At 50.3% G+C, this 14,282-nt stretch overlaps 1 protein-coding gene across 3 annotated transcripts in view; it reads left to right on the top strand.

Annotated features, from left to right (window-relative positions):
• Positions 1-14,282, top strand: part of SFSWAP (splicing factor SWAP) — a 96,068-nt gene that overhangs the window by 67,554 nt on the left and 14,232 nt on the right. For all 3 annotated transcript variants that reach the window (XM_010378563.2, XM_010378565.1, XM_010378564.2), the window contains one exon: positions 2,672-2,937. In XM_010378563.2, the coding sequence (XP_010376865.1) occupies positions 2,672-2,937 (266 nt within the window). The remainder of the gene's footprint in view (positions 1-2,671; positions 2,938-14,282) is intronic.

The raw sequence follows: 14,282 nt of genomic DNA, 5'->3' as shown, positions 1-14,282 counted from the left end.
AGCCAGGATGGTCTCGATCTCCTGACCTCGTGATCCGCCCGTCTCGGCCTCCCAAAGTGCTGGAATTACAGGCTTGAGCCACCGCGCCCGGCCAAGTATTATTAAAGACAGGCATCAGTTAGGATAAAGGAAAAAAAAAAAGTTTAGAGGTTCAAATCATTGGCAGTAAAAATAGGAGTAGAAACTCAGCTGGAGAGTTGACTCCTCGCACTCCTGTTTGTCTTGACTAGGCCTCAGATGGCGTCTCGCGCCCGTTTGGTTTTGTCTTTCACAGACGTTTGCCCGGGACCGGGTTTTTCCATCTCCCCTCTGTTTTAACGCCGTGTGTTATCAGTCACACGCCAAAATAGTGCAGTGATTTTGTGAGAGAGAGTAAATGAGGAGAGTTCTTCACCAGAAAAAGACAGCAAAGACATGTTTCCCTTCCTTCTCGCCACATAACAGACTCCTCACTCGAGGGTGGAGTGTGTGTCTCGACTCTCCTCTGCAGCTTTCTCTTTGTTTTCCTGGGGAAATCCCAGGCCTTATTAAAAGGACCTGCAGCAGCTCTGACGTCCCCAAACACTCACAGGTGCCCGTGCTGAGGTTCCCAGTGGCGTCTTTCATCCCTGGGGCTGGCTTGCTTTCTCCTGGTTTAGAGTCCATGGATATTGGGATTTTTTTAGTGCCTCAGCTGATTTCTCTGGTCCCACCCAGGGCTCACCTCAGAGGATGTGCTCAGCTCACAAACCTTTGTTCTTTGCTGTTTGCAGAATGGAAGCCCTGTCGGTGTGTATGGGAGAGGCCACAGCTGGGATATTGAGCCTCTGAAGTTGTAAAGCTTAGTGGCTTTTGTTTACTGTCTTTTTAATTTAAAGGATCATTTAGCATTGCTTATGGGCAAATCCTGACTAATGCCAGAGTGGAGTGGGTGTTCTTGGATATAGAGCTTGGTTTCTCATTGGACGTTTGTGTGTTAGAATTATGTAAGCAATAAAATATTTTAGCTGAGTGCGGTGGTTCACGCCTGTAATCTCTGCACTTTGGGAGGCTGAGGCGTGCAGATCACTTGAGGTCAGGAGTTTGAGACCAGCCTGGCCAAAATAGCAAAATCCTTTCTCTACTAAAAATACAAACAAAAAAAAAATTAGCTGGACATGATGGCATATGCCTGTAATCCCACCTACTCAGGAGGCTGGGGCACAAGAATCACTTGAGGCCAGGAGGCGGAGGTTGTGGTGAGCTGAGATCACGCCACTGCACTCCACCCCGGTGACAGAGCAAGACTCTGCCTCAAAACAAACCAAAAAACAATAAAATATTTGAAAGTTAGACCTGAAAAATATTGTTACACTTACAGAATTTCAAATGAGAAAGACCTTTTTGATAAGAACTCTCCCACAGTAAAATGGACTTTTTTTACCAAAGTGTCCCTGGAGATAATTTAGGCAGAGCCGTAAAGATGAACTTGGTAGTGGTGAACTTGGTAGCAGCCAAATAGGAGGGCCATCAGATCCCGAATTCATCCCTGCCCTCCTGCCTGCAGCACGCCCACAACCAGGGAGGGGCATTAGAGAGCATGGTGTAAAAGGAAACAGCAAGGAGGCTGAACAGAGGACTGGGAAATCACAGTGCCATCATAAAGCAGCCAGCTCGAGTGGAATCTCATCTTAAATTGGGGCCTGCCCCACCAGGGCTCCGCTGAATTGCTTTTGATCTAAAAACCAAAGTAAGAAGCATAACTGTAGAAGAATCATTTCTGTAGTGTTTGTTTTCCCTCAGCCAGTTGGCCTTGCCACGGCAGACCGAGGGAGAGGAAAGAAGGAAGGGAAGCCCCCTTAGCACTTTGCCTTTCACAGACGCCGTCCTGCACACACTGTGCCATCCCGCACACTGTGCCATAGGCTGGGCTGGAGCTCTCTCCCTGGGGAGCAGCTGGGGGCAGCCTGGGAGACTAGGTCCCACCCCAGCACCTAACCTGAATTTCTTTGAGGCACTAAATGATGAATTGCAGATTTTTTCACTGTGTCTAAAGGTGTGAAATATTTAATGGCTGTAGTTTAAAATTCACTTAATGTGAATTGAGGAGAGAGTGAGCTTTCTGGGGAAGAGGGCCAGGCTGCAGGCCCACACTGTTGAAGGGTGCTGTCTCCTGACCTGGTTCCGATGCGCTGTGGTGGAAATGTGTCAGGATGCATTGAAGATTCGTATGGTCTTCTGCATGTATGTGACACTCAGATGGAGAGGTTTTAAAACATCAAAGGGGAACCTAGACCTTCTTTAAGAATTATTGTCAGAGTAGTGCAGAGATTCATATAAAAACCTAATTTTGGAGGTTTGAGGAATCTCTCCTCTGGTAGTTAAAACTATTAAAAAGAAACATATTTTTTCCAGCATGGCATCTCTAATACTCTGCTCCTCTTATTGGCTCCTGCTGTCCACAGCCTGGGGGCTGGGAAGGGAGTGCTGCCTGTGGAAAGGCTCGGGAACCAGAGGGGGTTTCCCTTTCTCCCTTTGCATCCTGGTAGGTGAAAAGGAGGTCACTCTGGATAGCTACAGGAGGAGACGGGTCTTTGGAAGGGATGGTTGCTGTGTTTGTTGGTGTGAGGGGCCCAAAGTTGAAATTTTATAAATATACATCTTCAGTGTTCTGTTTTCCCTGTTAACACCCAGATTTTCCTTTTATTCTTAGGAATCCAACACTACGCCCTGCCCTCTACTGACTGGAGGCAGATCTCTGCCTACTTTAGAAGTTAAACCACCCGATAGGCCTTCGAGCAAAAGCAAAGATCCACCGAGAGAAGAAGAGAAAGAAAAGAAAAAGAAAAAGCACAAAAAAAGATCTCGAACAAGATCGCGTTCTCCCAAGTACCATTCGTCATCCAAGTCCAGGTCTAGATCACACTCAAAAGCAAAGCATTCTCTTCCCAGTGCCTATCGGACAGTGCGGCGGTCGAGGTGGGTGTGCAGGGGGCAGCACCTCTGGTGCCTTCGTGACCCCCGTGTCCTTCACAGGATACCCAGTAGAGCTAGGTAGAAAGTTTAAAATCAGTGCCACTCTCATTGAGCAGACGTGTGTATGCGTATGCTTGTGTGCCCTACAAGTCCAAATAAGATCTTTTTCGGTTTTTTGTTTATTTTGTACTTAACTTTTGTTTGTTTGTTTTTTGAGACAGAGTTTTGTTCTTGTTGCCCAGGCTGGAGTGCAGCGGTGCAATCTTGGCTCACTGCAACCTCCGCCTCCTGGGTTCAAGTGATTCTCTTGCCTCAGCCTCCTGAGTAGCTGGTATTGCAGGCGCCCACCACGACGCCAGGCTGATTTTTATATTTTTAGTAGAGATGGAGTTTCACCATGTTGGCCAGGCTGGTCTTAAACTCCTGACCTCAGGTTACCCACCCACCTTGGCCTCCCAGAGTGCTGGGATTACAGGCCTGAGCCACTGCGCAGGCCTATACTTAACTACTGCCAGGTTTTTAAAAATTGGTTTGTTTAAATTCTAATGGGTCCTTGAAGTAAGCCTACCAGGACCTTTTCACAGGGTGGTGTGCTGATTGTGTGAAAGATTCACGGGTTGGTGTGCTGGGGGGTCTTTTGTTTTATTTGTGTAAGTGAAGTTTCCCATGCTAATTTCTCTCAAATGTGTAAAGTTGCAAGACAGGAGAACTCTTTAACACTGGTTTGGATTCCCTGCTCTGCACATACACTCACCGGTGCCACACTCTGCACGTACTTCATGTGGCACCGGTGAGCGTGTGTGCAGAGTGGGTGTGAAGAGGGCGGCGCGGGTGAGCGCGTGTGAAGAGGGCCGGCGGGTGAGCGTGTGTGAAGAGGGCGGCGCGGGTGTGTGTGTGAAGAGGGCGGCGCGGGTGTGTGTGAAGAGGGCAGCACGGGTGAGCATGTGTGAAGAGGGCAGCACGGGTGAGCATGTGTGAAGAGGGCAGCACGGGTGAGCGTGTGTGAAGAGGGCAGCATGGGTGAGCATGTGTGAAGAGGGCCGGCGGGTGTGTGAAGAGGGTGGCGCAGGTGTGTGTGAAGAGGGCGGCGCGGGTGAGCGTGTGTGAAGAGGGCCGGTGGGTGTGTGTGAAGAGGGCGGCGCAGGTGCGTGTGTGTGAAGAGGGCGGTGCGGGTGAGCGTGTGTGAAGAGGGCCGGTGGGTATGTGTCAAGAGGGCGGTGTGGGGGTGTGTGTGAAGAGGGCGGCGCAGGTGTGTGTGAAGAGGGCAGCACGGGTGAGCATGTGTGAAGAGGGCAGCACGGGTGAGCGTGTGTGAAGAGGGCAGCGTGGGTGTGTGTGAAGAGGGCAGCACGGGTGAACGTGTGTGAAGAGGGCAGCACGGGTGAGCGTGTGTGAAGAGGGCCGGCGGGTGTGTGAAGAGGGTGGCGCAGGTGTGTGTGAAGAGGGCGGCGCGGGTGAGCGTGTGTGAAGAGGGCCGGCAGGTGTGTGAAGAGGGCCGGTGGGTGTGTGTGAAGAGGGCGGCGCAGGTGCGTGTGTGTGAAGAGAGCGGTGTGGGTGAGCGTGTGTGAAGAGGGCCGGTGGGTGTGTGTGAAGAGGGCGGCGCGGGTGTGTGTGTGAAGAGGGCCGGCAGGTGTGTGTGAAGAGGGCGGCGCAGGTGAGTATGTGTGAAGAGGGCCGGCGGGTGTGTGTGAAGAGGGCGGCGCGGGTGTGTGTGTGAAGAGGGCCGGCAGGTGTGTGTGAAGAGGGCGGCGCAGGTGAGTGTGTGTGAAGAGGGCGGCGCGGGTGAGGGTGAAGAAGGGCGGCGCGGGTGAGCGTGTGTGAAGAGGGCCGGCGGGTGTGTGTGAAGAGGGCGGCGCGGGTGAGCGTGTGTGAAGAGGGCGGCACGGGTGAGCGTGTGTGAAGAGGGCGGCACGGGTGAGCGTGTGTGAAGAGGGCGGCACGGGTGAGCGTGTGTGAAGAGGGCGGCGCGGGTGAGCGTGTGTGAAGAGGGCGGCACGGGTGAGTGTGTGTGAAGAGGGCGGCGCGGGTGAGTGTGTGTGAAGAGGGCCGGCGGGTGTGTGTGAGGAGGACGGCACGGGTGAGCGTGTGTGAAGAGGGCCGGCAGGTGTGTGTGAGGAGGGCGGCGCGGGTGAGTGTGTGTGAAGAGGGCAGCGCGGGTGAGTGTGTGTGAAGAGGGCGGCGCGGGTGAGTGTGAAGAAGGGCGGCGCGGGTGAGTGTGTGTGAAGAGGGCCGGCGGGTGTGTGTGAGGAGGACGGCGCGGGTGAGTGTGTGTGAAGAGGGCCGGCGGGTGTGTGTGAGGAGGGCGGCGCGGGTGAGTGTGTGTGAAGAGGGCGGCGCGGGTGTGTGTGAAGAGGGCGGCACGGGTGAGTGTGTGTGAAGAGGGCAGCATGGGTGAGTGTGTGTGAAGAGGGCCGGTGGGTATGTGTCAAGAGGGCGGTGTGGGGGTGTGAAGAGGGCGGCGCGGGTGTGTGTGAAGAGGGCAGCACGGGTGAGCATGTGTGAAGAGGGCAGCATGGGTGAGCGTGTGTGAAGAGGGCCGGCGGGTGTGTGTGAAGAGGGCGGCGCGGGTGAGTGTGTGTGAAGAGGGCGGCGCGGGTGAGTGTGAAGAAGGGTGGCGCGGGTGAGTGTGTGTGAAGAGGGCGGCGCGGGTGTGTGTGAAGAGGGCAGCACGAGTGAGCATGTGTGAAGAGGGCAGCATGGGTGAGCGTGTGTGAAGAGGGCAGCGTGGGTGTGTGTGAAGAGGGCAGCACGGGTGAGCATGTGTGAAGAGGGCAGCGTGGGTGAGCGTGTGTGAAGAGGGCCGGCGGGTGTGTGAAGAGGGTGGCGCAGGTGTGTGTGAAGAGGGCAGCACGGGTGAGCGTGTGTGAAGAGGGCAGCGTGGGTGTGTGTGAAGAGGGCAGCACGGGTGAGCATGTGTGAAGAGGGCAGCGTGGGTGAGCATGTGTGAAGAGGGCCGGCGGGTGTGTGAAGAGGGTGGCGCAGGTGTGTGTGAAGAGGGTGGCACGGGTGAGCGTGTGTGAAGAGGGCCGGTGGGTATGTGTCAAGAGGGCGGTGCGGGGGTGTGTGTGAAGAGGGCGGCGCGGGTGTGTGAAGAGGGCCGGCGGGTGTGTGTGAAGAGGGCAGCATGGGTGAGCGTGTGTGAAGAGGGCCGGTGGGTATGTGTCAAGAGGGCGGTGCGGGGGTGTGTGTGAAGAGGGCGGCGCGGGTGTGTGAAGAGGGCCGGCGGGTGTGTGTGAAGAGGGCAGCGCGGCTGTGTCAAGAGGGCCGGCGGGTGTGTGTCAAGAGGGCGGTGCGGGGGTGTGTGTGAAGAGGGCGGCGCGGGTGTGTGAAGAGGGCCGGCGGGTGTGTGTGAAGAGGGCAGCATGGGTGAGCGTGTGTGAAGAGGGCCAGTGGGTATGTGTGAAGAGGGCGGTGCAGGTGAGCGTGTGTGAAGAGGGCCGGCGGGTGTGTGTGAAGAGGGCGGCATGGGTGAGCGTGTGTGAAGAGGGCAGCGCGGGTGCGGGTGTGTGTGAAGAGGGCCGGCGGGTGTGTGTGAAGAGGGCAGCGTGGGTGAGCGTGTGTGAAGAGGGCCGGCGGGTGTGTGTGAAGAGGGCAGCGTGGGTGAGCGTGTGTGAAGAGGGCCGGCGGGTGTGTGTGAAGAGGGCGGCATGGGTGAGCGTGTGTGAAGAGGGCAGTGCGGGTGCGGGTGTGTGTGAAGAGGGCCGGCGGGTGTGTGTGAAGAGGGCAGCGTGGGTGAGCGTGTGTGAAGAGGGCCGGCGGGTGTGTGTGAAGAGGGCAGCGTGGGTGAGCGTGTGTGAAGAGGGCCGGCGGGTGTGTGTGAAGAGGGCGGCACGGGTGAGCGTGTGTGAAGAGGGCGGTGCGGGTGTGTGAAGAGGGCCGGCGGGTGTGTGTGAAGAGGGCGGCGCGGGTGTGGGTGTGTGAAGAGGGCGGTGCGGGTGTGTGAAGAGGGCGGTGCGGGTGAGCGTGTGTGAAGAGGGCCGGCGGGTGTGTGTGAAGAGGGCGGCATGGGTGAGCGTGTGTGAAGAGGGCAGCGCGGGTGCGGGTGTGTGAAGAGGGCCGGCGGGTGTGTGTGAAGAGGGCGGCGCGGGTGAGTGTGTGTGAAGAGGGCCGGCGGGTGTGTGTGAAGAGGGCGGCACGGGTGAGTGTGAAGAGGGCGGCGCCGGTGCAGACTGTTTCCTCTCCACCCTCCTTCCAGAAGTCACTATTAAACCAAAGGCCTTCCTGATGAGGAGCCAATTTTTCAGAAAGCAGGTTAACATTTCTGGGAGCAGAAATTAAAAATAAAAACATTTAAGAGTCACAGAATTTACATCTTGGTGAAAACCATTTTTTAAAAACAAAACAGTGGCCAGCCTATGGGAGGCTGGCACAGCTTGCCCTGTTTTCAGGGCCCTGTTACACCTCGGGTTGTTGCTGAGCACTGACTGGCTCTCTCGGTTTCTGTAACGCGGCACTGACTGTGCTGGTCTAGTTTTTCTTCTGGAATTGCTGTTAGCTCTTAACGTTTCCATGGGAAAAATACAGATGCCTTGGGCGCTCTATGGGCTTTTTAAGTATAATTTTACACATTTGCGTCTCTGAATATATCCTAAAAACAATATGCTTTATTTATTTATTTGTTTGTTTGTTAGTTTATTTATTTAGAGACGGAGTTTTTGCTCTTGTTTCCCAGGCTGGTCTGCAATGGCGTGATCTCGGCTCACTGCAACCTCTGCCTCCTGGGGTTCAAGCGATTCTCCTGCCTCAGCCTCACAAGTAGCTGGAATTACAGGCGTGCGCCACCACGCCCGGCTAATTTTGTTTTTTTAGTAGAGATGGGGTTTTACCATGTTGTCCAGGCTGGTCTCTCTCTCCTGACCTCAGGTGATCCACCCATCTCGGCCTCCCACAGTGCTGGGGTTACAGATGTAAGCCACCACGCCCAGCCTGCTTTCCTTATTTTTACCCCAGCCAACACTTAAAGTTTGACAGGCATTTACACTGACTTCTCTGCAGTGAAATTGGATTTGACTCTATGACAAATCAGTTTGATCTTGCACTCTGCATTTTTGCGAGTGGTTTAAATGTTTCATCACTTCATACCCTTACACACACAAAAAAGAAACCTTGCTATTTTCTAATCAAATGAACAGTTTTGCTAACATACCTTCAATTTCTGAAGGCTCCCAGGAACTTATATATCAAAGCTTTTTAAAAATTTCTCATTTGAGGCCGGGCGCGGTGGCTCACGCCTGTAATCCCAGCACTTTGGGAGGCCGAGACGGGCGGATCACAAGGTCAGGAGATCGAGACCACAGTGAAACCCCGTCTCTACTAAAAATACAAAACATTAGCCGGGCGCGGTGGCGGGCGCCTGTAGTCCCAGCTACTCAGGAGGCTGAGGCAGGAGAATGGCGTGAACCCGGGAGGCGGAGCTTGCAGTGAGCTGAGATCCAGCCACTGCACTCCAGCCTGGGTGACAGAGCGAGACTCCGTCTCAAAAAAAAAAAAATTCTCATTTGAGGCTAGGCACAATGGCTCACACCTATAATTCCAGTGCTTTAGGAAGCCGAGATGAGAGGATTACTTTGAGGCCTGGAGTTCGAGACAAGCTTTGGCAACAGAGTGAAGGCCTATCTCTACAAAATTTTTTTTTTTTTTTTTTTTTTTTTTAAGACGGAGTCTCGCTCTGTCACCCAGGCTGGAGTGCAGTGGCCAGATCTCAGCTCACTGCAAGCTCCGCCTCCCGGGTTTAAGCCATTCTCCTGCCTCAGCCTCCTGAGTATACAAAATATTTTTTAAAATTAGGCAGGCGTGGCAGTGCATGCTTCGAACTCCTGAGCTCAAGCGTAGAGTCTGATGTGGGGGGATTGCTTGCGCTGAGCTCAGGAGTTTGAGGCTGCAGTGAGCTACGATCACACCGCTGCACTCCAGCCTGGATGACAGAGCGAGACCCTGCCTCTAAATGCAATTAAGTGAAGATTAAAATAAAAAATTTCCCACTTGAAAATGTTTCTTATGACATTACATAGCTGAAGACAGGCATAAACAAGCCCTCCTAGTAACCATATTCAGTAAAATTCTTCCCAGTTTTCCTTTTCTACAGGCTCAAAAGAAAGCATAATTCCTTCCTAAATCCCAAGCCTTGGGGACCGATCATTGTAAGAGCTGTTCACAGCGTTTCTTTAGTGTAAGAAATTAGCTCAGCTTTCATGTGGGGAGTTTTTGCAAACACAGCGGATGCGGCATCTGATATTTCCGGGGCTCCTACCATTCACTTCCAAGGACAGATGATGCCATGGCCTCCAGCTCTTCCCACATTGGTATATTCAGAGCTGAAAGGCTTCACCTCACACTTGGAATTTCAGGTTTCTAGGCTGTGTATCCTTTTTGTTCACTCAACTATAGGAGAAAAGGTCATTTTACATATTACTTGAGTGATTTGTTTTAGAATAGATTTAGAGTTACATATTTTTTAATAATTTACTTTAGAGAGTTACATATTTTTGAATAATTTACTTTAGAATAGCTTTAGTTGCATATTACTTTATATAAAAATATATCTTTATATTATTTTTATGTATTCATTGCTGACAAGTCCAAGAAACCAAACCCTACTCATTTGTTTGTAACTTTCAGTTAAAAGAAAAAATTAAGGTAAAAATTACCTGAGTATGGTTTCTACTGTGATGGTAGGCTACCAATTTTAATTCGACCTACATTTAAAATATTTTACAGTGTCAACAGAGCAAAGTGTTTTCAGAACACCCAAATTTTTAATTAATCTCCATGGCTGAGGAGGTAATATCTACATACTTTTAGTTAATTTTAGTTAAATAACTGATTAAAAAGCATTCGATTTTGCAACTGAGACAAAATATGAAGGCAAAGTGCAAGTTTATTATAAAATGAAAATAACAGTATTATAAAACAAAACCTTCCAGATGTTGGATTGTTGAGCAAGTTCTACCGTGGGTCCTGGCCCCTGGCAGTTGTTCCCCTCCACAGGGCCAAGGGCATGGCTGGGTGCAGAGACCAGTAGTGCCGTGGGTTCTGGAGTCCGAGGACATGAGTTAAACAAGCTAGTCAAGCCCCAGATGCTTGGGAGGCAGAGGCAGGAGGATCCCTTGAGCCCAGGAGTTTGAATCTAGCCTGATCGACATGTTCTCTATGACAAAAGAAGAAGAAGAAGCAGTTGATGGTTTCTCACCATAACCTTTTCTTGTGGAATTCTGCCTCAGTTCTTCTGGGAACAGGGAGTGTGTGTTTTTTTGAGTAGGATTGCATTTTTCTAAACTGGCTACAAACCTGCGTCCTCCATCCAAGCTCTGCCAGCAATAATCATTTCCAGGGATCCAAGTGGCCTTAAAAATGCAAGTTAGAAATCGGAGGGGTGAGGCCGGGCGCGGTGGCTCAAGCCTGTAATCCCAGCACTTTGGGAGGCCGAGACGGGCGGATCACGAGGTCAGGAGATCGAGACCATCCTGGCTAACATGGTGAAACCCCGTCTCTACTAAACATACAAAAAACTAGCTGGGCGAAGTGGCGGGCGCCTGTAGTCCCAGCTACTGGGGAGGCTGAGGCAGGAGAATGGCGGGAACCCGGGAGGCGGAACTTGCAGTGAGCTGAGATCCGGCCACTGCACTCCAGCCCGGGCGACAGAGCAAAGAAATGGGAGGGGTGGCCGGGCGTGGTGGCTCAAGCCTATAATCCCAACACTTTGGGAGGCGGAGGCGGGCGGATCACGAGGTCAGGAGATCGAGACCATCTTGGCTAACACGGTGAAACCCCGTCTCTACTAAAAATGCAAAAAAAAAATTAGCCGAGCGTGGTGGCGGGCGCCTGTAGTCCCAGCTACTCGGAGGCTGAGGCGGGAGAATGGCATGAACCCGGGAGGCAGAGCTTGCAGTGAGCCCAGATCGTGCCACTGCACTCCAGCCTGGGCGACACAGCCAGACTCCGCCTCAAAAAAAAAAAAAAAGAAAAGAAATGGGAGGGGTGGTGGTCTCCTCAGTCATATGAATTATTGGAGTATAAAAGATAACTAAATTTTAACCAAAGTATTGAAAGTGTTAATGCTGCTGTTATCAGATAGAATAAACTGTTAACAGACACAGCCTCCACTCAGAATGATGAGACTTGTCACCTGGGCCTGAACAGACCTAATTGATCATTTTTAATGACTGCTGCCAGCCCACAGTAGAATACCACAGTTGTTAATATTTCTAATTGTAGTAGGATGCTATATGGAATATATTTTTTCTATATATTAAATTACTAAAGTTCTATGTAAAATACAGAAAGTTAAGATTAGAAAGCCTTCTTTTTTTTTTTTTTTTTTTTTGAGACGGAGTCTAGCTCTGTCGCCCAGGCTGGAGTGCAGTGGCCGGATCTCAGCTCACTGCAAGCTCCGCCTCCCGGGTTTACGCCATTCTCCTGCCTCAGCCTCCCGAGTAGCTGGGACTACAGGCGCCCGCCACCTCGCCCGGCTAGTTTTTTTGTATTTTTTTTTAGTAGAGACGGGGTTTCACCGTGTTAGCCAGGATGGTCTCGATCTCCTGACCTCGTGATCCTCCCGTCTCGGCCTCCCAAAGTGCTGGGATTACAGGCTTGAGCCACCGCGCCCGGCCTAGAAAGCCTTCTTACAGCACAGTGAATATTTATTTAATGGCTATACTGTTCCTGTTTTTTAGTATTTATTTAGTATGTCTAAGTTATAGGTAACTTTGGATCTCCAAAGGCAAATTAGTCATGTAAAAATCTTTAGTTTTGGGAAATCACTATGTTACTTCTCAAAAAGTATACTAGTTATGACCAGGTAGTATTTAGTGTCTTTTATGTCAACATTGAGGTTGGCACAGTGACGCACGCCTATAATCCCATCTCTGTGGGAGGCCGATGCAGGTGGATCACCTGAGGTCAAGAGTTTAAGACCCCCTGGCCAACATGGTAAAACCCCACCACTACTAAAAATACAAAAAAAACAGGTGTGGTGGTGGGCGCCTGTAATCCCAGCTACTCGGGAGGCTGAGGCAGGAGAATCGCTTGAACCCAGGAGGTGGAGGTTGCAGTGAGCCAAGATCGTGTCATTGCACTCCAGCCTGGGCAACAGAGCAAGACTCCGTCTTAAAAAAAAGATTAAAATACTTTTGTTGTCTTGTTTTCTGTTTTCATTTATATTTTGATATCGTATCTGGTTCTCTATCTTAATGGAATGAAGAAGTACTCATGCAGTTCATTTACAACCTAAAATTAAATTTTAATAAGTATCAGCTTGAAACTAAGTTTATTTTTAAAACTTTTGCTAAGATGGTCTCTTGTGTTCATTTACTTATCTGAATACACCTTCAGAGTTAGCCTAGGCTTCTGGGAGTTCTAGATAGATCTCTGCATGTTATCATTTTAAGATATCGTCTAGTGTAGAGACCTATATGATAAAAATATATTTCTGGCTGGGTACGGTGGCTCACGCCTGTAATCCCAGCACTTTGGGAGGCTGAGGCGAGCAGTTCACAAGGTCAAGAGATCGAGACCATCCTGGCGAACACTGTGAAACCCTGCCTCTACTAAAAATACAAAAAATTAGCCAGGTGTGGCAGCGTGTGCCTGTAGTCCCAGCTACTCAGGAGGCTGAGGCAGGAGAATGGCATGAACCCGGGAGGTGGAGCTTATAGTGAGCCGAGATTGCGCCACTGCACTCCAGCCTGGGTGACAGAGCGAGACTCTGTCTCAAAAAAAAAAAAAAAAAAAAAAAAAAATAAAAATATATATATATATTTCTTTGTAGAAATTAGCTCCCTAAGTACTTGGGGTTGGTGAAGGAGACTGGGGATAGATTTGGAAGACTTTTCTTAGGAGTCTTGTTTAGCATTCAGAAGGGACTCAGGCGACATTGGGTTTCCACTTTAGGTTGAAAGTTGTGGCTCCTCATTGCCCTTTTTACCCACGATAAACTGCATAGCAAATCAGTCAACGTGATGACTCATCTCCTAATCCTGCTCCTTAAAGGAGGAAACCAGATGCTTGCAGTTTCGCGAGTGGTAGTGTTGATCATGCTGAGGTGAGGACCGTCTTCCCATCACTTGCAAAGTGAATCAAAGTGAATCATAGCCAGACACAGATAAGACCAGAGGGTGTCTGCACTGCGCAGTCCAGGAAGGAGGGGAGCTGCAGCGGCTGTCACTGGGCTGGGGACATGAGGAGGAATTGCATGTGAAATCAGATCCAGTTTCAACTTGAGAAAAATTAAGCCCCGGGAGCTGCTGGTAGAGCCCAGACCTTGCTGCTGAGTCATCTGCAGAGATGATTCCAGGAGCTGCTGGACGTTCCAGCTGTGGCAGAGCCAGACCCTTGCTGCTAAGTCATCTGCACAGTTTATTCCGTGACTGAAATGCCGTGGGTAAGGACGCGAATGGAGGAAGTGGAGTAGATGAAATGGTTGCATGTTGGAGAAAAGAGGCTACTTATAAATATGACCACTGTCATTCAGATAAAATTTCTGGAGTTTTATCATTGAAAAAAGTCTCATTATGTTTCTATTTGAAAGCAAACCATTATGCTTTTTTAAGAAAAAAAAACAAAACTGAGTCACGTTATGCTTGAAAGTGTTTAATTCAGACCATTTCATCTTTAAGAAGGCCTCTGGTCACATTATATGGATGATTTGCTTATAAAATGGAATTCCTGTTTCTTGCACTATGTTGTAGTGTCAATGTGAGAAGCCTAATTAGCAGAATAAAAAGCATTAAAGCTTCTTTAGCTGAAGTCAAACCTAGAGAATTGTCTAATGGTATGTAACCCCTCGTCCTGAGATGGGCGTTTTCCCCGGTAACTTGAAAATCCACTGGTCACAGCCACTTCCCTTTAAAGAAGTCTATTACTAATAGCCACTACAAAATGGTATTGTATTTCAAACTTATGAATTTGCAGGCCTTACAAACTAACTTATTTTTCCTGATTATTGAGTTTATTGTAGAATTCCACGTGTAAGCATTCCCTAGCCACTATAGCTTTGAATGAGCAGAGGTTTTTTCAGAGTTCTGGTAGCGCCCAGCCCAGCACCTTTTATTCCGAATGTGAAGTGTGTGCCTCCGTGTCCCAGAGCCTCAGCCTCCCCAGGGGTGCTGCGCGTGGAGCCCTGTCAGAACAGCGTGTCGGTGACAGCAGCAGCCCAGCCAGGAAGTTAACAGGCAGCCTCAGCCACCAGCAGATTTGACTCCGCAAGTTCTTTTGAGGGAAAACCTGGTAAAATGTCAGGGTGTCTAACTAACCTCATCTTTATCATCTGTTCTGTAAATCTTAGGAAAGGTCTGGGAAAAAAATCAAAACCATTCTGTCAGTTAAAGGATAGCCAGTCCTGGCTCTCCAGG

This window comes from Rhinopithecus roxellana, chromosome 10 (genome assembly GCF_007565055.1).
Source record: "Rhinopithecus roxellana isolate Shanxi Qingling chromosome 10, ASM756505v1, whole genome shotgun sequence".
In the NCBI taxonomy this organism is placed as follows: domain Eukaryota; kingdom Metazoa; phylum Chordata; class Mammalia; order Primates; family Cercopithecidae; genus Rhinopithecus; species Rhinopithecus roxellana.
The sequence above is the reverse complement of the archived record's forward strand: the minus strand, read 5'-3'. Positions and strand labels throughout refer to the sequence as shown.